The sequence below is a fragment of the Poromitra crassiceps genome, assembly GCF_964638095.1.
Source record: "Poromitra crassiceps genome assembly, chromosome: 10".
NCBI classification, from domain to species: Eukaryota; Metazoa; Chordata; class Actinopteri; order Beryciformes; family Melamphaidae; genus Poromitra; species Poromitra crassiceps.
In genome coordinates this window covers 21347553-21375492 of record NC_139631.1, presented here as the reverse complement: position 1 = coordinate 21375492, position 27940 = coordinate 21347553, and the positions used below count along the sequence as shown (strand labels likewise).

The 27940-nt window shown below is 42.8% G+C and overlaps 3 protein-coding genes across 4 annotated transcripts; all 3 read right to left on the bottom strand.

The window, feature by feature from the left end:
* Window positions 1–5276: 5276 nt before the first annotated feature.
* cldn26 (claudin 26) lies at window positions 5277–5939 on the bottom strand (the record flags this gene model as incomplete). The annotated part of the gene is made up of 1 exon (XM_083644939.1): window positions 5277–5939. The coding sequence occupies exon 1, from the start codon at window positions 5931–5933 to the stop codon at window positions 5277–5279; it is 657 nt and encodes a 218-aa protein (XP_083501065.1). The 5' UTR covers window positions 5934–5939.
* Window positions 5940–7741: 1802 nt separating this feature from the next.
* On the bottom strand, window positions 7742–20477 carry lztr1 (leucine zipper like post translational regulator 1). Of its 2 annotated transcripts, none has more exons than XM_083644383.1 (19): window positions 19889–20477; window positions 19709–19771; window positions 19563–19619; window positions 19391–19470; window positions 19174–19282; window positions 18986–19069; window positions 18841–18898; window positions 18579–18718; window positions 18250–18451; window positions 17551–17661; window positions 17089–17181; window positions 16635–16730; window positions 13109–13298; window positions 12834–13003; window positions 12444–12727; window positions 11678–11827; window positions 9398–9503; window positions 9176–9256; window positions 7742–8702 (listed from the first exon to the last, which is right to left on the bottom strand). In XM_083644383.1, the coding sequence occupies exons 1-19, from the start codon at window positions 20038–20040 to the stop codon at window positions 8583–8585; spliced, it is 2346 nt and encodes a 781-aa protein (XP_083500509.1). In that variant the 5' UTR covers window positions 20041–20477; the 3' UTR covers window positions 7742–8582. The 2 variants fall into 2 exon arrangements, with proteins under 2 accessions (XP_083500509.1, XP_083500510.1); XM_083644384.1 differs by having other exon boundaries at window positions 13109–13295.
* A 3258-nt stretch (window positions 20478–23735) lies between these two features.
* Window positions 23736–26341, bottom strand: gal3st1a (galactose-3-O-sulfotransferase 1a; the record flags this gene model as incomplete). The annotated part of the gene is made up of 2 exons (XM_083644913.1): window positions 23736–25481; window positions 26214–26341. The coding sequence occupies 2 exons, from the start codon at window positions 26339–26341 to the stop codon at window positions 24323–24325; spliced, it is 1287 nt and encodes a 428-aa protein (XP_083501039.1). The 3' UTR covers window positions 23736–24322.
* Window positions 26342–27940: the final 1599 nt, after the last annotated feature.

The following is a 27940-nucleotide window of genomic DNA, read 5'->3' as shown; positions in this document are numbered from 1 at the left end:
GCACTAGGCCCAATTCCATCGCTAGTCAAAAAGGAAGCAGGCCAGCACTCTAGATGTCCTTTCAACATTTAATTGGCATCTGGGACAGACAGCACAGCCGTTTGGAGGTTACCAATGACGTCGTTTCCAACATCAGACTCCAAACCGCTCTAAACAAAAGAAGTGGTACTGCTTTAGAGACTGGCTCATAAAGAAAATGAATTAGTGGTCTTGGCTATTATTCTGACACCTGCTGAGCAGGTAGGTTAGCCTGTAGTTAACGATTAGAGCAGCTCTCTTTGATCCTCAGCTGATAAAGAACAAGAACTCCTGCAGAACTTGTAAACACTGCAGGTTCGTGAAGATAAGCCTCAATGAATCATCTGCTGATTGCGAAAACCAATGATTGAGCAAAAGTATCCTCTCACCAGGCAACTACCAGTTATTATGTTCACAATGAGCTTAATGAAGTCCATTAAAACAGGACTATACTGTTTTTGTTAGAACTGCACCTATCTAAAGAGCAAAAGAAAAGGAAAAGAAAAGCAAATTAAATGCTAAGACAGTTTGAGAAGCTTTTTTTTTAGATGATCTTTTTCTGCCTTTTTGATAGTTCAAAGTAGTGCCGTGCAATACACGGTATGCAGCTTTGCCAACTTGAGCCTCCAGGATACCCCAACGCTGCAAAGAAGCTTTTCACTGACTTCTGTTTACTCCAGAGCCGACCAGTCTACTATAAAATAATAAATACTGGATTACAGCTAATCACATTCCCCATTAAGAAGCTCTAGTATGTGAGACAATCAGACATTGTGACCAAGTTACTAATTCACCTCTTGACCAAGTTTGCAGGCGTGTTTATATTTGATTGTACGTAAGAAAAATGTCTGTTCCTGGCAAGATCATGAGAAGAATTGCCATTAGTTCCACACTGTTCCATACAGTATGGATTAGATTAGATTTTCAATCAATCTAATCTAATGCATATGTATGGTTTAATATTCAGATTACTAAACAATCCTCACTGAAAACTGAAAAGGCTGGTATATAATGTGTGATGTCTGAACCACGTTTCACCATGATCAGGTCACAGAGGTCAAGTAGTTTAGCTTGTTATGGAATTCAAAAGCTAACCATTAGTGGCTGGGTAATACATGATGCCACGTGGTCGTGGCTGTAGAAAAAAGTCGTTATACCCTCAAGCAGCAATGTTTACCATGTCACTCAAAACTATTCAATAATAGCAAGAAACAAAACGACTTCTACACAAAAAAATTGAAATGCTTCAATTTGATCCAAACAACATTATCTTCTGTAAGCAGTGGCAGTGTGGAGGCACTACAAACTTATATATCAGGTCATTTTGGTGCTGCTCTCAGCAACCACCTCTCCATGATGTCACGGAAAACCCAAACTGTGTTTTACAGAGGGGTGTATACTCCTACAGGGGAGCGGCACCTCCATGGGCAAAAACAATTCTTGTATTGGCCAGTTTCTCAGCATGCGCGCACACACACACACACACACACACCCACACACACACACACACACACACACACACACACACACACACACACACACACACACACGCCAACACAAAATAATAAAATGTGAGATGTGCTAAATGACATTTTAACAGATGGATGTTATGAAAAATCATTTGTAGCTAGGGGAAATCACTTGTCAATATTGAAGAGGATTTTAGTTTATTTGGCCAAACTATTTAAACACATAATCAATCTTGTAAATGGGTGTTTAATCTGGTCCCTTTATATGTGTGACAGAATATCAATAATTTCCATTTTTCTATGTGGCTGTTTGCTGGTGTATTGTGATTACAAATGTAAGGAATATACTGCAGCATAGTACATTGTTCTGTAGGGAAGCTTCTGAGCTGTCTGGACCAGGGAGCAAATAACTTCCTTACTATTAAGTATTAACTACTGTATAATGTGGCCATAGTGCACCGATTCAGGCAAACATCCACATGAAGCCACAAAGTCTGGTTGTAAACACATCATCACATTAGGACACCATATTAACACTTAACAGCTGATCAAACAGAATCAGAAATGCGTAGAAGAGCTTACCACAGCCAGTGTGCATGCATGGAGCAGGTGCACTGAGTTGCTGTCAAACTCCCCGGTGCTCAGCTTACCCTGCGGAGCACGGGTAGCATACTAGCACACAAGTCCCCCAAGAACCCTGTCCCTCTCTGGGATTGGCTCTCTCCGCTGCTGGAGTATTCCCAATATCTGTGTCTCCCGTCGCACCCTCCTCCGCTCTCCTCCTCTCCCTCTTGGTGCAGCAGAGTCTCTGCCCCTCGGGGAGCCCCCTCCAGCCGACACACAGAGCGGACCGCTCGTGGGAGTTGCTCTGTTTCACTGGCGTGCAAATGCAGCACCAGGGACCCAATTGCCAGGTTCTCAGCTGTATGCAGTATTGATGGAGTTGCTGGGGGGATGCTAACACAGCACGAATTCTCACCGTTCTCTGCTCCCTTCCCTTCCTCACACCCCTCCTCTCTGGCTCTCTCTCTCTCCTTTTCTCTCTCCCATTCACAGACACATCCACACACACACACTTCTAGAGGCTGCCCTGCTCTCTGTTGGGATACTTTCAGCCTGGCCTTCAGATGCCAAAGACCTGACTTGCCAGTTAGGCCTGATCAAAGACTTGCTGCCCCCCTCCCTATGCACTGCCTGGTCTGACTGCCCATTGACTTGCTGCCCCCCTCCCTATGCACTGCCTGGTCTGACTGCCCACTGACTTGCTGCCCCCTCCCTATGCACTGCCTGGTCTGCCTGCCCACTTATCAGACCCACTGCTTATTGTGCATAGACTGGGCTGCATGACTGTGCTGGATTATCTGCTGCTGTAAAAGCTATATGTACAGTAACAGTACATGACATACTGTATCTGTAGGCCTACTGACCACCTATGAGTGTCCACTGAATCCGACATGATCGGATCTTGTTTAATGCACCTCTGTCCTGCATGCTACTTGTCTTGTCAGTCAACTTGTACATAATTAGCATACTGCACAAAACAAACCTCAAAGCTCCACTTCACTGTGTGCCATTTCTTCTCTCATGAAGCAGTGCACAGCAGAGAGAAACAGTCAAAAAGTGCAGTTGTTGCAGTATAGGGGGTGTGCTGCAGTAGGATAAGCTCTTAAAAAGGTACACTGCATTTCTATTTCTGTTGCCACTGCACTTACAATGGGGGGGGGGGGGGGGGACTATGTAGCCTACCTTTCTGCCCCTAACCACTGTGACAAGGTCATTTACATCACAGTTTCCTATACCGAGAGTGATTGTTTTTATGAAAATGCTGACTGATGATAATGATGATGATGATGACTTATGATGGTGAAACACTTGGAAATAGATTATTCTAATTATTGTACAGTACTTTTATTCTTAGCACAGTTTTATATTTTAATGGGGGGGGGGTTATTCTGAATTCTGAATTCTAATGGGTCCAAATAGCAAAGATAACGATTGTTGTTTTTGTTTTTTTAATTGGGACAGTAATATTTCAGCTGAAATCAATCTTAAGTCTTGTTCATCATCATGGTTCTCTACTCACAGTACCCTCTGTTGGCCACTCTCTCTCCGTGCAGCTAATTGTGCGCAAGTGTGCTGACAGCTGACACGTGCACATGTGCGTCATGTGTGTCTCTATGTTTGTGTTCCTCTCTGTGTGTGTTATGGCAGATGGGAGGTGGGTAAATATGGGAGTGGGGGGTGGGGGTGGTAACGATGCAAGCACATCATACACAGTGTAGGCAAAACCGGAGATGAGCGATCAATGCCCTCCTCCGGCACGGCACGCGGGGGCCAGCCATCTTACATCACTGGTACATCACTCAGTTTAATTGAATTACAGGAGAGCTCTAATCCGCATGGGCCAGGGAGAGCTGCACCATCCAAAAACCCAGATTCAAGAGGTGAGTAAAGTGAACGGATCATTCATGGGCTAAAATAAAAAATCATAGCCTCTCAGAATATTCGGGTCAGCTGTTAGTAGGGTAGATTTAATCTCATTGACTCTTTCTCTGTAAATTGATTAAATCAGAGGTTATATAACAGGGCAATAAAAGAAAAGAGCAAGATTAAAAATATATGTGGAACCCAGATACAGCTTGACATCATACAAAGTGATTTCATTAATTGATTCTTTGACAAATTAATATTTCTTATCTTAACCAGAGACATAAAAACATCTAAATCAATCCCAATCATTACAATGTACAGTACAGCAGTGTGACAGAGCCAAATCGTGCATTAGGGACCCAGGCAGCTTCACGGAGCCAAGTCCCTCCCCGAAACGAAATTCAACACAGAAGAGCTGCGGCACTGGAATGCAACTCTTATTAAACTAAGCTATTCACTCCTGCCCTCGCAGCGGGCTGAGTGACTATGTAGGTACGGTGTACTTCAGTACAGTTTTTAGATACTTTTTCTTTGCCTGAGTATTATAATTTTAAGGTACTGTTGTTTAGTTACATTTGTAAAGCATTATATGTCATTCTTTGACTCAATTTCCTTTATCCAACACATACAGTATTTGCTTGTTGTGATGAAAAGGGTTTAGCATACACGATATATATGACCAGTTTATAACTTTTCAATTTCAAACCATCGAACTTCAAGAGAAAGAAATCAGAACAAACATATTGGACCAGTGGCCCATTCAAGTTCACCTACAGAGATTAATGCATTGTAGATGGAATACTTCCTAGTTCTGAAATACATTATTCGACATTACTTTTATTTGTATACTCAAATACAGGTAAAACAAATACTTCAATAGTCATACCTACTGAATGGAAGGGCAATTTTACTTCTTATTCTATCATATTTCTAATTTCATTTAAAACCTCTACATACTACTTACACTATCGTGTATCTACTGGCAATTAAAATGTCTTCTTATCATGTCATTTATCTAGGACACTAAAGAATCTGGCAAATGAATAACCCTACTGTAGTACAGTATGTAGTAATTCTCTCACATTAGTTACTGTACTTGAATATTTTTAACACTTTTCCATTCTCATCAAACTTGCACAACTTGATGGCGACAACAGCTTTCATGCAAACTTCGATCAGAAATATCGTATCCTTGTTCACTGTCAAAACACAGATATGGCTTCTGAAATATTTCAAGTGACTTTCATTATCTCATCGCAAAAATTCACAAGCTCATGGATTTAATCTTCTCTTGCCATTTTCATGCCATTGAAGTCAAGTAGCCTAAATGTGTATAAAACACATTTGACAATAAGATAGCTACAAAACCTCTGTCTTTAGGTACTGCTTTGTCCTTCGCTTCAGGCGCGGGGTGTTTGGGAGGCTGGGCGGCTGCTGGTCAAAGTCCCCCATACACACAGCTATAAAGAAGAGGGTCCCGCCGATAAGCAGCGCCAGACCTGCGAACCATCCGGAGAACATGGCCTCTCCAAACTCCCAACGTGGCACCACATCAGGCAAATTCTCATCCCAGAATTCCACCACAGTCGTGTAGGCCACGATGGAGACGGGAGCCAGAGTGGTGAGTCCCGATACCCAGGCCAGCACCCCGCTGAAGATGAGGAGCCCTCTCTTCAGGCCCGGCTGTCCCGAACACACCTCCACCCCCTCCAGCCCCGGGAAGGTGACCAGCACAGAGAGAGCTCCGGTCCCAATAGACACCGACATAAGCACCCTGGACACCTGTAGGTCCATCGGCAGCCCCAGGATGGACTCGTAGGCCTTGCACTGCACACCGACCTCCTCGGTGAAGATGCAGGTGTGCCACAGACCGGAGTACCAGTTCTCCACTTCGTTCAGGTCAGAGTTCATGGTCTTCCACAGTGGAAGGAAAGTGGTGATGAGAGAAGTGACCAGACCCCCGCATGTCACAAAGAGTGCGGTTCTTTGCATCATTTTAGTCGTCAGAAAAACCATCTTCTGCGCCTCTTGTTGCCTCTGACACACACAGACACACACCGCGCACTCTGCGCTCCAGCTTCTGCTCCTCTGTTCAGCTCCTGGAGCAGGTTGAGTGCGAGAGGCTAATGTAGCCCGTCCCACACTGCTGGGGAAGTTGGAGCGACCTATAGCCAGCCCACCTCATCGCGCACCTTAATCAAATGCACCTGATAAAGTGGGACATCATCCAGGGCTGTGGCTTACAACAGACACACTGTTTTGTCTCAGTGATAAATATCATTGCCGTGAACAATGAGCACTGTTTTTAGATGGAACCAGATATGTCCAGTGGGATTCTGGGCTGAGTGTGTGCACAAGTAGACTTAAATGAATGAAACATGAGCAAGTTGGGCATGGGGGAACACACAAAAAGAAGAAGAGCCAAGATCTATCCCAGCGATGACCATAATGGTCCATTTCTATGGGACGCCAAGTCTATGATCGTCTCTTGAAGTTCTAGGAAACAATTTACTGATGTCACTGATAATACTGGGGCATTATATTAGTCAAGACGTTCCCACTATACGGGAATCAGGGGAAAAGCGTCTGATTTGCCAAGTGTCTCAAGTATCTAAGCTATGAATAGCACCTTGTGCTGTACTTACAAGGGAGTCGAAAAGAGTCCAACACTTGGTTAATTCCACTGTGAGTCTTTCTAGATGTTGTTGTACAACTGGCAGGGAACAGGAAATCCAATCTGGTGCCGCAGCATTTAGTTCAATGTCTTTCATTGAATCTAGTGGAACAGAAGATACAAAATGAATTATCCAATTGGAAAAAAAGGAAGTCTCAACCATAAAAAAAAAAAAAGCTAAACCAAAATATTTCATCACTATCTCACCATTTCTGTAAGTCAGACTTATTGTAACTTACGTCATTAAGGATGCCCTAAGAAATGGTTCCTTGTTCTAAATCTAAATTAATCTAGTCTAAACTTAAAATATTTTACTTCTAGCATCAAAGCCTTGCAGAGGTTGGAGGAATTTACTCGCTCATACCAAGGGGCATTGTCCCAACTTATCAACCCTCGATCTGTGGAAACTGAAACTCAAGGACGCTGCTCATTTGATGAGATAGAGGTCAAGGATTAACCTCCAGGTTTGCCTGGCAGTATGGGTTACATGGCCTTTGTCACGGGTTCTTTAGACAAGGACCTGGGTGAGAACAGATGTGGCAGTATCTAACATAAAAACTGCATACACCACTGCAGTTATCAATAGACTGAGAATCATTGTAACATGCATCAGCTTTTTACCTATATTTCACATAAACCTGGAGGTCCCTTGCAGATTGGAGGCAGCCAATGTTGTTCCCAGACAACAGCAACTGTGGATCGATTCAAATCATACAAAAAGTCAGTTTACTACAGCAGCCGTACGGCTAAAGACAATGTCAGAGTATATCCTGGTAGAAAGAGTTCAAAATTAAAGACAATGTCAGAGTATATCCTGGTAGAAAGAGTTGAAAGTTAAAGACAATGTCAGAGTATATCCTGGTAGAAAGAGTTGAAAGTTAAAGACAATGTCAGAGTATATCCTGGTAGAAAGAGTTGAAAGTTAAAGACAATGTCAGAGTATATCCTGGTAGAAAGAGTTGAAAGTTAAAGACAATGTCAGAGTATATCCTGGTAGAAAGAGTTGAAAGTTAAAGACAGTGTCAGAGTATATCCTGGTAGAAAGAGTTGGAAGCTTCCACAGAGAATGAGACCCATTGTTGTCAAGCCTGCATTTCACAAGGAGCTGCTGCACACTGCAAATGCATTGACAGAGATCCACTTCAACATACTCATTCCACATGAGGACATTTATTAAGGCCTTAAATACATGGAACCCATGTGGGTAATAAACAGTGAATAACAGCATACTGTTATCACTACATGGCTATATCGTACAGGTAAAGACAGCTGATGTCGTCAAGTTATAGTAGCAGGTGGTTATTACAGATGCAGTATAAAGGTCTGTGTGCCAATGTCAAACATACATTAAAACAGAAATAGCTTTGAGACGGACACACCACGTCATATGCAGCTCATACAGATTACTGTACTCTGACTCCCGATTACATTTGAATTAAATCCTCGCTTGTTAACTGCTTGCAAACCTCTTCAGACTTGAGAACAAAATCAATGAACATAGATTAAGATGAACAATCCGCATGATGGTATGTTTGAGTTAGTTGCGTATAGATGACTGAGAGCCCTATATGACCAATACATTTCCTGAAACGAGAAGAAACACTTGAAAATGTCTATAGTGCCCCACCAGTATGAATTCTTACAGTACAAACAAATGCAGCGATAATATTGTACAGAAGAAAACATTGATTCAGAATTTTGCTCTAAAAGTGTCATTTTGATCAGGTAGCAATTCTAATCTGTGGGATCATTCATCACCAATCTCACTCCAAGTCATGGTGTAGAGCGTCCGATTGCCTTAAGGCATGTGTTCATCCCACATGAAACAGGTATTATACTGCATGGATAAAGGCAACTATTGGGACGGGAGTCAAGACACGCAAGGCCCAACATCAAGAAAAGTACTGCATGTGGGAGGAGGGAATGACTAGAAGTAGTGTGGAGGTGGAGGAGAGATGCAGTGCTTCTGCGAGAGGAACTCCAGGGTCATCCTAAATGTCGGAGCACTGAATGTCAGCACACTGGTTGTCTGAGATGTGTGTAGCTAGGGACTCGATGATGTCCAACAGCAGCAGCTGGCTGAGAGAGCGCAGGTTGGGAAGCTTGGATACCTTTGGAAGGGGAGGAGAGCAAAACATGCAAAAAATGAGCCGTAAAGAAAGACTTTGACTACGAAAGCAATAAATACCCAGGCAGAGTAAAATGAGGGGTGGGCAGCACTTCATTGCTCATGCATTAAAAAAAATGTGTGCAGATAAAACAAAGAAGCGTAACTGAAACATTAACAGGAGCACATTAACTGTAACACTCCAGTGAAGTAGGGGCGTGACTCAAGTGCTTTCACTGGTTCTTCCAAAAACAAACGATACTCTATCAGAGTGGCACTATGACCCACAACAGTGAGGGATAAGGTGCTTGTACAGCCGGCCCGGCTGTAAACAGTCTCTTCTCTACGTAGAAGCCGGAGGGTCATCCACTAGGCCAATGGGGTCAGCCTCCCACCACGAGGACAGGGCTAGGGCGTTAGCTCAGCTGCAGTGAGTGGGCAGCAAACTCCCAGGGCTCCGGACACAAGCCCACCCACCTTGATGAACTGGTGGACGATAATGTGTAGGCAGTGCTTCTTCATGTCCAGGGCCTGGGTCTTGTCTGCCGCCTCCAGGATCTGCAGGGGGGGGGAAGGGGGGGGATAGTGATGTGGATCCGAGTGAAGAAATGACTGCGCATAATAATTGTTCCAAGAATTTGTCAAAGGGACAGCATAGCCAAACTGGGTCAGCGCTCCCCGCAGCATAAAACACGATACCTGCAAGACGTTCTCCACAGTAACATTCATCTCCAGATTCTGCTTGCAGTAGGCCTGCAGCCTGTTATTTGAAAACCCATAGTAATACGGTGCAGCAAAGAGATAACTGTTTATCAAGAGTCAAGGAAGTGACACACATGACTTTATATCAACACTACACACTGATGAAAACCTCATGATGCCGATTTACCTGAAAAGCAAGTTTATTGGACTTGTAAGCACTTGTGTACTGAATCAAAAGAAGAAGAAAATCTATATTTCTATAGATACAGTATACATACTAGAAATCTCACGCGCTTAATTCCTAGGCTCGCCCTGCAGCTCACATACGCAGCTTGGCCTCGCCTGCTCTATTGACACGCGCAGCGCACAATTGCACAACTTCGCATCACTGATGACGTCAATCACTGATGACATCACAATTGCTCGCGTGACCATCACTGATCACATCATGGAGTGCATGGAGTGCTCGAGTGACATCAATCAACGGACAATTGCTCAACTTCGTATCACTGATGACGTCAGTGTGATCAGTAGTGAGAGAAAAGTAGAGTCCGCACATTGACTGATGATGTCATAGACACTGTGACATCATCAATGACATCACAATTGCTCGAGTGACCATGACTGATGACATCATCGAGTGCTCGACATCATTACTGACCAAATCATGATCATCACAAAACTCACAATGTGGGACCAAAATCACAGACAGAGCCCACTTACTCAATTGTATATAATATGCTATATAAAACCATGCAGGCAAAGTCTTGAGGAGAACTAAAAGCTGTAGCTTGGTGATGACTTGTATTCCAACAAGATAGTGACCCTGAGCATACAGACAAATCACCACTGGAATGGCTTCACAACAAGAATATGAAAGTACTTAGGTGCCCAGTCAAAGCCCAGACGTGAATCCCATTGAGAATGTGCGGAGTGACTTCTAGATAGCTGCACAGAAGCTCCCCGTCCAACTTTACAGAGCTTGAGCAAATCTGCAGGGAAGGAGGGAAGAAAATCTTATCCAGGAAGACTCAAAGCTGGAATTGCTCCCAAAGTATTCATGCAGGGGACTGAATACTTGAAATTATTTTTCTCCGATATTTCTGTATCAAAAAACAATATAATCCATTGTGTACAAAAACTGCCTTAATGACGTTTTCTTGGCCAGGTCTCACTCGGGGGAGGGGGGGGGGGTAATCTTACAGCCATTTGACACCAAGTGCGAATTTCTGTGTAGATTATTTGTACTGAGATTTTGGGTGCCGGGCTGCAGCTACCGGTACTTGGTTATAATGGAAGCTTGGGTCGGATTCGAACCCGGGTCGGCTGCGCAAAGGACTACCGTAGTCTTTGTGGTATGTGCTCTACCAGGTGAGCCACCGGGATGCCCCTATGATGTCATATTTTCAAACGTCCCAGGCTGAAATACAGGCTTTCAATCACTGCCTTTACACACAGTGAGGGCGGAGGCACGCTCTGATCCACCCTCAATACAGTGGACTAAGAAGTGTATAGACTGTATAGAAGTGTATATACACTACAGTAGGCTAGTAAAGGCACAAATTAAATGATCGCCTGCCAAACAGAATATGGTGGCACTTCACAGGCAACATAATGTAAACTATAATCTACTTTCTCCACAGCTGTAGCCAAAACATCAGCTGGTCTCACCTCAAACACACTGCAATTTGTTGCTCAGGGTCGAGGCATCGTGTCATTGCAGGCTTTTTAGCCATTTTAATACCAGTATTTTAGTGCATTTAGTGCGTTCAGGTTTTAAATTACATTTCTGAAACACTGGAATTACTACTGGAGGTCTCGTCATCTTTCCATTACTTTTCGAAAGATTCATTGCGCAGCACTACGCTTCTGTATTTCCACTGAGTATCCAAACATCAACATCAACAGCGAGCTACTCATCAGAAACACCTTTTTATATGTCAAGGAACCACTTCATAGAAATCCAGTTAGTGTGTTGTGGGTCGGAAGTATATAGAGGTGAGGAATATGGAGATGAGAGTGCTGCGTAATGCACATTATGGCACGTTCCAAAAGGATTTACTTTTTTCCTGTCTGTGCGAAATTGGAATACTACGACTCAAAAATGTCATGCCGGACCGGTGTGTAAGCTTTGCCATGTGGGAAATTCCTGCACAAATATTCCGCAAATCCGTCCCGCATTTTCGTGTCGCGCCAGTGTGAAACCGCTTTTAATCTGAAGGCTGGTCAAAGAATGGTTAAATAAAAATAAAAATGTGTTGAGTTTGAGAAGGATACAGAGAATCCTCTGGAGGCATGTTGACGTCCCCATAGTAGATGTAGCGCAGCATGGACTCAAAGGCCTGCTTACTGGGAACCATCTCGCCAATGGAGATGTTTACCTGACCGTCCTCCGGCATGAAGGAGCGGAACATCGCCTCAAAGTAACTGAGGAGTAACAGCAGAAGACACCTCACCATAAACAAAACGGACCAGACTGTCAAAAGTACAATGACTATCAAATCTATTCACCTCCCTTGACCTGTTGACCATTTTCATGTCACGCAAAATACATTGATTTGAGATTACTGGTCTAAAATCTATGCACACAAATCAAGTAGTTTTTTCTTTTCTATCAAAATGTTATGTTGAATTGAAGTATAAAATTCCAATAGCAGACAAATCTAATGTGTACAATTATTCACCTTGGTTTAAAATGTCTCACAGGCAAATGACAGTAAAGTACAAAATCTCAAGACTTTCTAAAAATAATGTATTCAGAATCTCTCATTATACCCTAAAGATTAAGCATGAATAATGGAAATTATTAATTTAATACTCGGGATGTACTTGGGTGATTATTATTATTATTTTTTACAAACTATATTTCTCTGTTTCAGCAGAAAGGAGCAATGGGCACTTGCAATTTTATAGCAAAAATGCCTAATTACTGTACGTTTAGCAAATTTTCCATCACAAAAAAAAGAAGAAAAAAAATGGTTTTAATACTCGAGCCACTGTATGTGCAGAAACAAACATGCAAATTGCACAGCCTGGTTATTACCTGGAGCGGGCTGCCAGTATGGCTTGATGCGCGGGCCGTGGGTGTCCATCTAACAGCAGAATGATGTCACAGAACTCCAAGCCGCCTCCCTCCAGGTAAGCCTTCATGTCCTGCACCAGAGAGGTCCCAATATCCACAGGCAGGTCTGAGTACAGCCTGGGCGGAGGCTGCTGCTTCCGTCGCACTATCTCCACAATCAGCGGCGTGGACAGGTGCTCAAACTCCTTAGTCATGATCACCTGGTTGAAGTGCGACTCCTTCACCACAAAATTCAGGCAATGCTCCTGGAGGAGGAAGAAACCATTTGTGGGGAGTGTCAGACCAAACCAAAGAGCTACACCGTCATCATTTCTCTCTTCTCTGCATCTTTATTCGGTTTTGTCGGCGTACCTTGAGCTGATCCAGTTGCAGCTTGTTGGCATTTTCACAAACGCTCAGAACATTCTGCAGGTCGACAGACGCCTCGATGTACTGCACACACAGCTGCTCCAGGCGGGAAAGCTGAAAACTAAGTGCGAGTTTGTATACGTCCATGATTAGGAGAACGTCCTGGACGTGACCTGGGTGGAGAGGCAGGGAGAGGACAAATTACCAACATATTCTCGCTCTCTCTTGGGGGTGGAGCGGCGACTGATAAGCAGCGTGAGCAGGTGGAGAGGGCTGACCTCTGCGTGGGTACTGGATCTTGTCTGTGTAGAGGAACTGCATGAGCACTTCAAACGGCTGGGCCTCTGCTTCCCTGATGGAGACTTCCAGCATAGGCTGTGTCCCGGACGGCCGGCTGCCTCCTGGGATATCCCTGGGGCCTCCAGCTGCCCCCTCGTCTCTCTCCTCGCTGCTCTCCTGTTTACTCTTCTGCACACAGAGACGGGACAAAGAGAGCAGATTACCTAACACTTTGTGCATAACGTTCCAACTGAAGCCCCTCTATAGCAAAGATTTCCCACTGTTACAACTGTTTGTCTTACCATGTATATTGTTTTAAGCGTGGTTAATGTTTCCTCACATAAAAGGTTGTTGAATTTGCACCCTACCTATAAGCACACTGTGATTCATAACAGTGTTTCTTCATTTTGTTAAAAAATATGCAGCAAGGCCTTAAAGGATGAGTTCACCCAAAAATGAAAACTCAAGTCATTATCTACTCACCCCCACAACGGGAGAAGGATGGATGATGTTTGTTAGTCCAGAAAACCTTTGTTGATTTTCACAGCAAAACAGAGTTGCAGCATTCTCCAAAACAACTGAAGTGAAGTGGTGACCAACTTTCAAATGTTAAACCCCCCCCCCAGAAAAACAAACAAAAACAAAACATAAAATGGCTCCAAACTGCGCCTCAGGCATAATCCAGGTCTTCGAAAGCCACAACATTCTAAATTGACTCGAAAGATGCTATTTAATCTTCACTGTAATGACCACGACACGTCCATGCCGAGCCCGTTTGAAGCATTGAGATATAATATGAGTCGATGGTTTGAAGTGTTTGAAGTGCATAAATAAGTTTGAAGGTGCATAAATGCGCTGCTAGAAGTATTTCCGGTTTTCTTTCCTTGATTTTTGGATGGTACTTCTCTGATGAAAAGTGTTTACTACACACCTGGGCTGTACATAGGAATTCAACTGAGCAGTTGAGATCCAGATGAAGAGCTGTGCGTGGACATGAACGCGGCTGGGAGCTACTACAGTGAGGATTGCGACTAAAACGTTTGGCTAAAGGACGTATTTTCAAGTCAACTTGGCATGTCGGGGCTTTTGAAGACTTGGATTATGCCTGAGGAGCAGTATGGAGCCATGATCCCACAGAGCCCTGTTTTGTTTGTTTGTTTTTTATGTTTGAAAGTTGGTCACATTTACTTCAGTTGTTTGGGAGGATGCAGCAACTCTGTTTCCCTGGGAAACTCCACAAAGGTTCTTTGGACTAAAAAACTTCATCAGACCTTCGATCGGCTAGGGGGTAGATGAGTGAATTTTCATTTTGGGGTGAACTTATCTTTAAGAGTTCCTTCAAGATTTACGTTTTTCCTATGTGCTTGATGCTTGATTTTGCCCCAGCTTCTTTCCAAGTGCTAAGATTTCTATGGTTTATTTATTTTTAAATGGAGGACAGTGCTACAAGCGAGCCACTGGCATCACAAGACATGTCAGCTACAAAGGCCTTGTTTTTAATCCAAAAAAGCAAATGAAAAAGCAATATTATTATTATTATTACAGTATTTTGGCATTGTGATGTATTACCCCTTCGAAGATGCGCGTCTACACCAAGACTTGTAGGAGGAGGAAAGATATATTGAAGTTGTTGCAGTTCCTACTGCTCACCAATAGAGGACGTAGATGAAACCTCATACAAAGGTCATCATTTGGGGGACTTGTAGCAGGACTGAGTGGGGGTAAATTAACTTTCAGCTGTGACCAGCATCACTTTGAGTTTAGCTGAGCAGGTAAAGCAATGAGTCAATTTTCCCCACTAGCGGGCCCGCCGGCGGGCTGAGCCCTTGTCATCTCTCACAAATTACGCTCTACAGCAGCCTAGGAAGGACTCAGTGAGACATACAGCACACCAAAATGTCGGGAAGAAACGTGGCTACAAAACTCTGACAAGCATTTGTATTCAAACGAAAAATAATTCCAACCCCAAGCAACAATATCACCATGTAGTAAAAACAAGAAAACCGTGCATGCCTGCGTTTACGTGGTGATTTGTTTTTGCGAGTGAATCTTTTCTCTCCAAACGAGGGGGCTTTCGAAAGCTAACACTCTGCTCTTTCTAAAGAGGTATAGCTCGTCTCTGAGAGATGAAAACTCACTCAGTAGGCTGTCAAAGAACAGCAAAAAAGTTTTAACGTTTTACAGATAAAACTACAAGTTATGTCTTACCTTTGCTGTTTTCAAATCAAAAGTTGTGTTTGACTTCATAAAAACGCTACTAATTGCTACTCTTAATGCCTCTTCATGATCTTAAAGCGTTGTTTTTTTACAGTCATCGTGTTTACAAAGCCATATGGAGGATTTTACATGGAGTGGTCATCTTCACAGAATAGACGAGCTTTGGGTTCAGTCGACAGCATTTCCTGGAAAACTGTCTGACGTAAATTCTTTCAGTTCACGTTGATTCTATTGGCTCTGACGCTTCCATAGAGGTGTCAATCATCGAAATCGGCCAATGGGGTCCCGAGATATCCCTCTGCGTAACGTCCCAGGCTTTGCCTGCAATTTGAAGAGGCTCTTCTGATGCATTTCACAGAGTAAAAATACAGATATAACGCTTGAGGGTTATCCAAACCATAACGCATATTAACTGAGTACCTATAGTGATATGTAAGTAGGAGAAAAAAAAGGTATTTCAGTGTTCTACCATTGAAAAGTCAAATGGCACCCATGATGGCCAAAATGTGCCCAGATCAGGTCCGCCTGGGCCTACATGTAGTAAATCATCTGTAAAATTGCTCTGGTTCACTTTCTAAGGATTTGCTTTGATACAAGCACTCATAAGATATTACTCTACTGCTCCATATAATAATTTGGCTACCAACCCATGATTTTCAGGTGCTTTTCATCCAAAATAGTGTTGTTTTTTTTGGGCGGAGCTTGAATTTTTAATTTTTTGCCATGTTCTAACTGATTTGACTCTGGTACAGTACATTTGTAATTGATTCTGACACTTCTACAGCAATCTCACAGGTGTTGGCTAGCTTTTGAAAAAAATAATTTTCAGAAAATACCCTGTAGTTGTGGAGATATACTCAATTCAGTTCGGGCATGTCATTTTCGGCAGGTGAGCTGAAAAATAGGCTTAGGGATTAACAGGTTAACGCTACTATTTTTTCATGCATGCCGACTTCCCCCAAGATATGCCACGCTGGTTGCATCTTATAACGAAATTACGTGCTTGTTTTAAGAGTGGTTGCATCTCTACTGAGAAGAAACTTTATTTGAGTAATTATTCTGACATTTCTTTTTAATGGCATGATTATGTGTGGACTTAATATGGGATAGGCTTAACCTCCTATCATTTGAGTGCGACCTAAACCAACCTGAAATGGACCATGTGATTTGAACATATTTAATGTGGATGTTGACTGATATGCAGTATAATCTAATTATAATTACTGAACTACCACTGGGTCCCGAAAAGTCACAGCCTTGTGGTTCTGTCTCAAAGCAAATCAAGAGTGATTGCTGCAAGGCTCTGACCTGTCTCTGCCTATCCCGCGCCTGCAGGATTTTCTTCCGCAGCCACTGGCACCTAGCAGTCACTATGGCGATGTGACCCAAGACTCTCTCCTCCCTCTGTAAACAGCACAACAAAGAATCAGAAAGAAAGCAAAACATAACTTTAGCTGCATGGAATCTAACAATCACCTTATGATTTTGCTCAGCATTGAAGTATGTGAAGTTGAGCATGAGGGCAGGAAATCCGTCTATCAACTGTTTGAGCACAAGCAGAGCAAATCTAAGCGCAAGCAGGGGCTACTTTGAGTGTGAGGGCGGGGTTTGGGGAAGCCTTACAAAATCTGTACATGAAATCAATAAATCATGCTCTCAAATTGAAAGACCGTGCTCTTGAATAAAGATAGGGAAAAGGCTCCATATTGAAGCAGCTTAGTCTGCCGGCAGGCGGCAGCATATGACCACCATGAGAACCCACCTCGCCCAGAATAAACTGCACATCGCAGAATTGACGGTTCTCGAACAGTTTGCCATAGTCTTCATGCAGGGTACACTGTGGATAGCAAGAGAACTGCAAGACAAACAAAGTAAGCATGTAACATTTAATACGGTAACTATCACAAGTGACAACTACACTCAGAGTAAGCATAATGGTTAGTTTAGTAAGAAGTATCCAGAGAAAAGAGCAGCATTCACAAACAGGAAGATAAGACTCCTCAAGCAGAGTGATGCAAATGCAAAAATGGGAAACTTATTTTCTATTTGACAAAGTGCAAAAGTGGTGCAAAATCTTTTTGACCTGTTTGAGTGCAAAGTGTTTTCTTACAGGTTTCTTCTTTCTTTTCTTTTTTAGAAAGACAAGCTTCCAACAATGAATATTATAAACAGTATTTGGAGCAAGTGCTTGTATATTTCAACCATATGACTGAAAGACCCGAACCTGGAATCTGTACATTTCCCCGCTGCGCACATTGTTGTCCACTGTTCCTCCAAAAATGTACATGGCATCTTGGATCACAGCAGCCGCATGGAAGAGTCTCCCGCTGGGCATCTGAGGAGGCAGAGACAAAGAAAAAGACAGAGAATGAAGAGAAAGCTGTTAATAGAAACACTTGACATCACAAGCTTGTAAACTGCTACAATGGCTGCAAAGAAGATACGTTCTGCATTTTTAAGACAAAGGAAGTAGATTTTTCAAAAGCTCTGCTTCAGAATTTTAAGTCTCATTAAGAAATGCTTTTTCATACACATCCAGGATGACACTAGAGGTGCACTGAAGCAATAGAATTTTAGATTTCAGTTTCTTACACTCGTAGTTATAGTATTCAACCTACATGTCTATTATAGGTTATTATGACAATAGCGTGCAGAATATGCGCTTGAATGCTCAATGTACAGAAGATGAATTGTAGAATAAAAAACAGGAAATTTTGAACAGTTTTGATATATTTGACTAAATCCTGGAAGGAGAAGAGCAGTAATACTTCAAAATGCATAAACATGAGGCCACGCACAGTTGTGGTAAACACATGTCTAACAACGTCCCTATTTAATGATTTAAGCTGTGGAGAAAAAACAACTACTATCTACTATCATCATTTATTGACACAGCACTTTCGTAAATCCATGTAGTACACACCTCACTGTCCAGGCTGGCCTGGATCACCTCCCAGGTCTGAGAGTCAACATCATAGCAGTGCAGCTCATTGGGCAGAGTATTGTCGGCAGCACCTCCAAATACATACAGGTGGCGGTCGAAGGCTACCATGGTGTGGCCATAGCGTCTCTGGGGAGGCGGAGGGGAGCCCCGCAGTAAGTGTTCGGTGGGGATGCGTGTCCACCTGGGAGGATGGATCAACAGAAATTATTACCGAGGTGAAACATTTGGAATGACTGAATGAGTGACTGGGGAAAGTAAGTGCCTGTCTTTGTCAGTTACATAGTTTCTACTCCACAAGTTGTACTCACATGTGGCCCTTGAACTCAAACTGGAAAAGGTTGTTGGTGATCTTAGCTCCGCTCTGACCAGAGAACACAAACATCTTGTCCCTGCATACGGCCACAGGGAAGTTGCAGCAAGACGGGGGAATCTCCCCACTCTGATCAATCTGATGAACAGAACAGCAGAGATGGAGAGATTAACATAATACAATGTTTGTGTGCATTCTATTCCAACTATGTGCTTGGATAGTCTTCTCAGTATGTGTCTGTAAGAAAACTTTATACTAGCCTCCTCCCAACAGGCATGCTCTCGATCCTGCAGACTGATGGTCCACATGTCATTCAACCTGCACACAAGGAAAACATCCATCAAACATGTTGTATACACAAAATAATCTCTATCTGGATGCAACAAAACCTGACATCAAACATACCTGGCATTCCCATCGTATCCAGCAAATATCCATAGTTTATCATTGTAGACTGTGGCCCCATGTGCTGACCTAGCCACTGGCAAACTAAAACAGAAACAATGTACTGAGTATAAGAAGATTTAAGTCACTTTAAGTAAATAGATCATCTGTGTTCACACTATGGACTTGAAACTACAGTCTTGCATTACCTGCCCTCCACTTTCCATTCTGTCCACTGCCCTGTTGCAAACTTGTACTCAAAAAGGTCATTTTTGTTTTTCAAGTTAGAGTTTGAGTAAATATCTCCAGTGTAGCCGCCTGAAATGTCAGAAGTCAAATGTTAGAAACATCCACATCAATCCCCAAGTGCAGAATGAATAACATTTTAATATCAAGGATAACGTAACGTTCAAGAAAAAAAGTCACCAAAAACAAACATGCTGCTTCCATAGACAACAGCTGAGTGGTGATATCTGGGAGCAGGTGGGGTTCCAGTGGTGAAGGCCCTGTAAAGAAGATATAAGCAGTCATCAAATCACATTGACTGACTGTCTGGTTTAATTTGCAGTGGCATGGGGCAATGATTCATGCTTCTTACCGACACCATGAGCAGTCCTTCACATCAAAGCGTAGCAAATCATTCAGCATGTTCTTCCTGTACAGAAGATTAGGTGGCACAGAACATGACTGCGGTGGATTGTAACATAATTAAAAAGGAACTAGGTTACTGTCCAATATACTCACCCATTGTCTCCCCCAAACACATATATGGCATCTCTGTACGCCACAACAGTATGTTTGCTGCGCCTGAATAAAGCCAAAGGAGTTTAAGGTGAATACATGGCTATAATGAAAGTACACATGGCAGTGCAACTCCACTGAAGCTACGTTTACTGTTAGCTAGCTGTCACAGATAAACCTTACCTTGCACCAACGAACTCGTCACACGGAGGGAGCCTCCTCCAACGATGGACAGTCTCAAATGGGCCGAAATTGAGCGTCAGATATTCCACGCTGTCGGAGCAACTGTGGTCGAAGTCAACACTCGGGGCCACTTTAGTGGATTTACAGGACATTGTTGCTATCCAGTTTGACTAATCACTTTCAGGGCCACTTGTCGGCTGGCACATCCTGAGTTAACGCCATCGTCAGTGACATCCGTTCTAACGTTAGGCGAAAGCTACTACTGCTGCTAGCTACCCGGCTTCAACATCACTAGGGAAGATCACACAAAGTTACGTGTGTTAGCGTTAAATGAGGTCGTTCAGCAGCAACATGTGCAAACTAACGTTAGCTGGTTAGCTAACGCTAGCTAGCTACGTGCTACTGCTAGCTGCAAAATCGATAAAAAGGTAACGGATGTTGCACTAAGTACACCTATTTTCTCCTTTAGTAACGTACTTCAGCAGCTCTGTATCCAGCAACTCAATAAAATAGCAGCAAGCAAGATGTTGGCCACAAATGTTAGTTATTCTAACGTCAACTAAACAACAAACAAGATCTGTCACAGAGTAGACCAGACCACTGACGGTCGCCCACGCCCCTAAATGCTGAAGCGAGATGACTTCACTTCCTGTAAAGGCAGAGCTCAAAGGCTCAAACAAAAATCAGCAACCAGCATATCTCCCCTCAGAAAGCCTGGTGACGCGAGGTTAGCATCTCCACCAGATGACAGAGGAGAAGAAGGCCTTTGACATGTACTTGAGATATCAAGAAACTGTCAATAAATTGCATGCTATTAGGGAGGATTATGCTTAGGACATCCACCAATAACTGCTCAGAAGAAAGAGTCTCTTCAGCATGACATTACTGCTGGACAGAGAAAGAATGAGGTTTGAAATGTTGGAGAAGGAGAAAGCTGCCGAACAAGACAACAAAGACCTGTACCAGTTAATACCATTGACTGTAAAGTTGAATTAGCTAATTTAGGCTGACTAAATGGGTGAAAATGGCTAAATACCTCAACACAGGTTCAGCACCATGGGGAGCTCCAGAGTGGAGCAGCACACAGGTGAGTTTTATTGTTGTTTATTTGGATCCGGATCCCCATTCGTTGTTACCGAAATACTCTTCCTGGGGTCCAGTTAAGAACATAAAAGTATACACATGCTTTCACATTATATGCATTAATATAATTACAGCAGTAATCTGATCCACAAAAAGCCAAAAAAAAAAGCCATTACAATAGGCTACCCCAAAAAAGTATTTCAAACTAATAATATTTCAATAAAACCACATAAAACACTCTCCCTAGGCTACATCTCTCTCTGAATGCCGAGTAGTCTATATGTGCACACACACACACACACACACACACACACACACACACACACACACACACACACACACACACACACACACACACACACACACACACACACACACACACACACACACACACACACACACACACACACACACACACACACACACACACACACACACACACACACACACACACACACACACACACACACAGTAAGAAATGTAATGAGAATGATTGTCGCCTTTTTGATCTATTTATTTTGTGGGCCTGTACCCAAGAATAACCGCTTTAGTTTATTTTTAAAACTTTCTTTACTCCTTGCTTGAGTAATTAAGTATGGAAAACATGGAGATAACATGTCCCCCCCCCCCCCCCCCCATTGCATTGGTTCTACGTTGACTGAGGCATTGTAACATGACCCCTTCTCACTTGTCTTGTTTCATGGTCATGTCTGTTCTTAGAAAATGTTATTTATGAGTACAGGCAGTAGTTTTTTTTTAACACAAATATTTCTGAATAAGATTAGGAGACTGCATGTTAATCTGTCTTCCACTTTCAGCCAGGAAAGATCAGCATGCATTTTATCTATGCTTTCTATTATTGAACACCTGAGGGCAAGACGTGCTGCTCTATTCTGCACTAACTGAAGCTTGTGCAGTTCTTCGTTTGGTGCACTCGACCAGATTGCAGGACAGTAGTCAAGATGAGACAATATCAAGGCCTGTATAACCTGCAGAGTGGTAGCCTGGGTAAGCCCAGCCTCCACTATGTGCTATCAGTCACGAAGAAACTTAGCTACATGCATAGCCTGTGACGTCACGTTGAAGGTTGGGTTTACCCAGGCTAGCAGAGTGGTGCTTGTGGAAAGAGGAGCATATTCTTAACATAGATCCTCTCCCCATTTTTCCAAATGTAACTATGTGATTATTATGCCATGATAGATGCCCATCAAGAGTGACCCCCAGAGTGGAGTTTGAATCAGCCAGTGAACTCTGGAGCAACACAGGTGAGTGGAGTTTGAATCAGCCAGTGAAGTGGACTATGAAACCCCTCTGGGGAGAGAGAGGAGAAGCTGCATGCCAACTCTATGAGCAAGGCCTGACTAAATTAGCCTGGTAAACCAGCCGGTCACGTGAACTCACATTTAATTTCGTGCTTTTCTTCCATCCAGCAGGTGGCAGTGAGAGACCAACAAATGGCTTCAGAATCTCATTCTGCACTGGTGACATTATAAAAAGGTAAATAAAAGAACCACTTTGAAGAATAATATAATCACATAATTGAAAATAAAAGTATTTTGATTTTAAATTAAAAAAATACAATTAAATAGTCATGTTATTATGAAAACTATGATTATGAAATAATATAATTCAATAATAATTCATGAAACGAATCAATCAATTACTAATTAATTAATGTATGTATGCATGTATGTATGTATGTATGTATGTATGTATGTATGTATGTATGTATGTATGTATGTATGTATGCATGCATGTATGTATGTATGTATGTATGTATGTATGTATGTATGTACTGTATGTATGTATGTATGTATGTATGTATGTATGTATGTATGTATGTATGTATGTATGTATGTATGTATGTATTTATTTAATTGTGACTATTTTGGTCCTCCATAGAGAGCAAAAACAAAATGCACATCTTTACCTTTTTAAAAGTTAACAAAACTGTAATCAAACAAACCTGTTCAGACAAGTAACCAAAGCTCCTCTCAGCCTACCAAAAGCAAATTATGTCTTTAACATATTCTTCAAAGACAGGTTGTTTATACTGCCCATTTATGTAAAATATGTCTACCTTTGCTGAATCGCCAGGTCCAGCTGGGTCATGGTGACACGAGCAGCTTACTTACCTCAGATGCTAATTTGGCACAACCTCTTGTCAGTACAGTGTAATGTCAATTAAAGTTGAACCACTGAGAAACTGACCATGTCCTGCCAGACAGCTAGCATGCTAACCAAAGCAATCCTGCCAATCATAGCAGTCTTGCAAATACAAATAATATACCTCAAGTCTGTCTTCCATACAGGTTATGGATATATACCACAGCCTTTTGTCTTCAGACAAGTTAATTGGAAATGTTTCTAACAAAAATCAGAGTCTCCTCACACATGATATCTTCCAGGTAAATTTCTTAAAACTCCTACAGGGCAAATGTGCAGTCAGGAGCCGGACAAAGACAATCTGACACTGTCTAGGTGTACCTCTAACACACCTTTCTCTAGAAGAGTTTTGCTAGTCTTTCAGACGACTGCAACTTTTGGCCTTATTTCCTCCAGAGGATCTATAAATAATCTTGCACTAAATCGTGCATCCGACAGTCCCATTAAAATAACAACACTTACAAGGATAAGAATATTTTAATGTTTGAAAATGGACTCACAAACATGTAAGACAATAGTAGGCCTAGGCTGAATGTAGGTTATGTCTTATAACCGTAGTTATGACCGCTGGTGGAGCCCTCTGGGGCCGTTTTGCCTTAGCCATCCATACGCAGGAATGAAACACCAGAGGGCAGAGCCAATGGGATCATACAGTATATAACTGGTTCAGTATTTGTAGATTGTGAGGTGAACAATATTTTTTTCAAGCACCCATCAAAAACATTATAATGCACAAGAATGTAAAATGCAAACAAGTCAATGCTGATCAATTGAAACAAAGACATGTCACAAGATTGGGGATGTGACACAAACCAAAAGACAAACAAAAAACATTGACCTTGTAAGGCTGCATTCACACAGGATCCGGCGATTAGCGGAGGGTTGTGCAGCTGTGTAGGGGTCACCACAGCATGACGTCGGGTTGCGTTTCTCCAAAATTCTGTTTCAACTTTTTGCCACAGGACTGCTGCATTTTCTTTTCTGAATCCGTTTTGCCCACCGCCGCAGCCTAAACGCACTATCCCCATTAAAATGAACGGGAGCACTGGCATTTTTGCCACATTGTTGGATCCTGTGTGAACACAGCCTAAAATCCTCTCACTCTCATCAACCACACAGTCAAATTCCTCCACTCTTTGTTCAGTCTATCAAAGTTTCCATGGCCCCTCTTGCTCATGGGCCCAGTCACCAGTTAATGATATCTCTGACGTGGCCCCACAGCTTGGTGATCCACAGGTTGACCCCCAGCTCTGTCAGGTACTGAAGCTCTGGTGTCAACATCTTACGGCACAACTTGCGGTGCGCTTTGTCCACATTCTTCTTCAAGTTATAGCCCATAATGGACTTCTCTCCGATGGGCTGCCAGGGCTGCATGGATGTCTCTTGGATACTGCCGGCCTCTACGGCACGACCGCCCTCGATGCAGATGGCTGCCATCTCTGCATTCCTCCGCCTGAGTTCTGCCACATCCTCTGCCATACGCTTGCGTCCATATGCCTCCACTTTCTTCCAGAAGGTGTTATTGAAATGTTGGTATAGCTTCCAGTCAATCGCGTTCCAATCGAGGGCCTTGCTCCTGAGTTCAGGGGTCAATTTTGATACAGTGGATCCCTTCCGGGCATTGAGCTTAAAGAAGAGCAGGTCATTCATCTCCCAACAGAGGGCGTCCTTGAGCAGGATGAGTGATTCCTCAAAGTATTCCACCAACATTACCAGCTGAAAACGGTCAGTGATGGATCTGATTCCCTCCTCTACCCGCGGATCATCCAGCTCCAGAGTGTTGTCATGTCCAAAATCAAAGAACAGCAGATTCTTGAGGTAGAAAGAGTTGAAGCCCTCTGGGTCAAAGTAGTAACGAGGATCACGTAGAAACTCAGTCAGCTTGTCCTCCCCTGGTATCTTCCAGGTAAGAGGTACCAGACGGCCAAAGTAGTGGAAGGACGACTCGAAAAGCTCTGCAGGGTCTCGCAGAATAGTGATGTAGGAAGTATCCACAGGGAGCAGCTTGGTCACCTCAGGTGCATTGAAACGCATGTGATTACAAATTATGTTGAAGCACATTCCAGGTTTGTAGTCTTTAACCTGGGAGCGCTGGAAAGGCGAGGGGTAGAAGAAGTCATTTCTGCTGTCAGGGAAGGCAAATTTGAGCCGGTGCTTCTCTCCAAAGCGGAAAAGGATATTGATGAATGTGCTGCTGGCTGTCTTGTGAGTCTTCATGAACATCACATCTACTTTAGGAGTGCAGAGGCTCGTGTGGCCGGGGATTTGTTGTGAGCTGTTTGTGGATGATGGGATGCTGTGGAGATGAGCTGGACGGTGGGCACAGGAGTAAGGCACTGGAACCCTAGACACAGAGAACATCATACATGTCACTATCTGTGTTGTACAACAGGTAGTTTCAAACAAGCAATCTGATTAAAGACGTGTTCCAACTTTAGTGCTAGTCACAGAGCTATAGCAATCTTTTTTTTCCTGGTTTTATTATTATGAATATGTACTACTTAAAAAAATACTTAGATAGTACATGTTTGTCAGTGTTGTATAAAAGCCATAATAAACTTATAGAGTATAATCTTTACTGTCTGTGATCGTACTGCAGCGGTGTTGTCATTTGGCTGCATCTCATCACAACTGCATAATCACCATAGTACCCATAACAAAAGGAACAAATGCCTTCTTGGGTATAAATCTACTATAACAATTACTATAACAATTAAATCACTTACTTGCATTGAATGTCAATACATCATTCACCTATTAATAGACGGTTTCAACTTTCAACTAGCTCACTTCCTGTTACAGTGTTTGCTAGGACAATAACTGACAGGGCATAGGTGTTGTGATTGCTGAATGTGTCACTATAGCAACACAATTCCGTGAAAACCGTCTATACACACATTTTAGAATGATCACTGAAAACATTCCAGTGATGTCTGATTGTTTCTTTTGACACATGCACAATCTGTAGTATTCTCCATCATCCTCCCATGTTTTTGCTTTTTTAAATGAGCCAATAAATAAACTAAAAAGTAAGCTACTGTACAACAAAATGCATGTCACGTATGATGAGTCTTACTCAGGCAGATTGTAGTGGACCTGCGGAGTAGAAAGGCAGTAAAGCAGGATCATACAGCTGGTGAGGAGGGTCCCGAGGACCAGCCCTTTGCACATGGACCTCCATTGCCTCCCTTGCTTGCCAATCATGGTCCAGAAGAATCAAGGATTACCTTAGGGGGAGCGATAACATCATCATCACCATCTGCCACCAGGTATATGTATCCTAAATGCTAATTGACCTGACATCCCTTGAAGAGAAAATCCACTTCAAGGTAGTCCAGATAAATGTAGTATTACCTCATAAACATTATAAACTAAACAACATAAATTGTATGGTGCGCTACAAAATGACATGCTTGAAATGGCCGTGTTTCTCACCTGTTCCTCATATAAATAATGCATTCCTGTGGAAAGTGATCCTGCACTCCCCCTGCAGTCTGTAATAAGATGACCCAGAGGCTCACTCAGCAAAATAAAGTCCCACTGGCCACCTGTAGCTTCAAGCATCTGACTCAATGTGGCCTTAACTTAGAGTAGGTTTTCAATACTGACCAAACTGTAGGCAAAGTGGATTGATAGGGACGAGGGTTAAGGTAAGAGTTTTTGTGCATCCAGTTTCAGTGACATTCTAGGCGAGTTTCAGATTGGTGTCCCTTTTTAATTAACTGTTAACATCAATGGCACAAATGAGTAAAACCTGGGTGACCTGTGTTGGATTCAGTCTTGCTGGGATCATGGCTGGAGGTATGTCTCTGTCCCAAGTCTCACTGCTGTATGAGGCTTGAGTTACAGTTACAGATTATGCCTTATCATCTGTGCTTGCAAAAATTGCACTCCAAACACAGCCAAAGGGGCTATTTCTGCTCTTTGTCTGAGCTCTATTAAGGGACTATTATGGAGGCATGTGAGAGAGCTTGCTCTGCCCTCAGAGGCAACTGTGATGTGAGACATTTCCTGCTCAGGCACGATGCTTGGTTGAGTGATGAGTGGTTCTCAAGCCCTCCCACTGTCCTGGCCCTGTCTTGCAGGAGCCTGGGGTCAGTAGGCTGATTGGGTCTGATTGGGACTTGGTTTCTCTCCATCCTCACCGATGCACCTTTTGTTCTGTTTGTTTGTTTGATGCAGTTTGTGTAACTTGTTTAGTAACAAGGATTTATTAACTAAAACTAAGGGAAACTAAACACAAACTTTAGACAAGCGAACAGAACAAAAGGTATGTCGGCAAGGACAGAGAGACTGAATGGTCTGAAGGTCTTCTTAAGCCCAATGGGTGCACAGGGCCCAGGTGCGGCCCCAACACCAGGCTCCTGCAAGGCCAGGAGAGTGGGAGGGTCGTCACACTTTTAGATGTTTTATTACAGAAAGTGTATGAAACCCATGACCAAAATAATAGTCATACATTCTGTTATATATTTTGTTATATACTTATGGTTGGAATTCTAGTGAAAATAAATTACTCTTTTTGCTGGGGCACCCCCTGGGCCCCCTGTCAAGGACCCCTTGGGGTCCCCGGATCTCACTTTGAGAAGCACTGGCTTACAGGAATGGTTATGCCTGCAAATAGCCCTTGGTATTAATTCTCAGTAGCTTTCTCCTCATTTGCTTCAGGCATTAAACTCTGTACCTTATGAGGCCCCAGGGACAAACAATAGGCAATGCCATTTATGCAGCTGTTTGATTATCTTGAAGAAGGCCTTACAGGAAAATATTCTGTATACTAGTACTCAGTGATATGATATAGAACTA

What these genes read in the sequence shown, in the direction of transcription:
- lztr1 (XM_083644383.1), bottom strand. Translation starts at nt 20,040, where the DNA reads ATGTCCTGTAAATCCACTAAAGTGGCCCCGAGTGTTGACTTCGACCAC. An exon ending in AAGCAGCATGTTTGTTTTTG is followed by an intron (nt 19,283 to 19,390) that starts GTGACTTTTTTT and finishes CTGACATTTCAG; the next exon opens with GCGGCTACACTGGAGATATT. An exon ending in TGCAGTTTATTCTGGGCGAG is followed by an intron (nt 16,731 to 17,088) that starts GTGGGTTCTCAT and finishes TGCTGTTTACAG; the next exon opens with AGGGAGGAGAGAGTCTTGGG.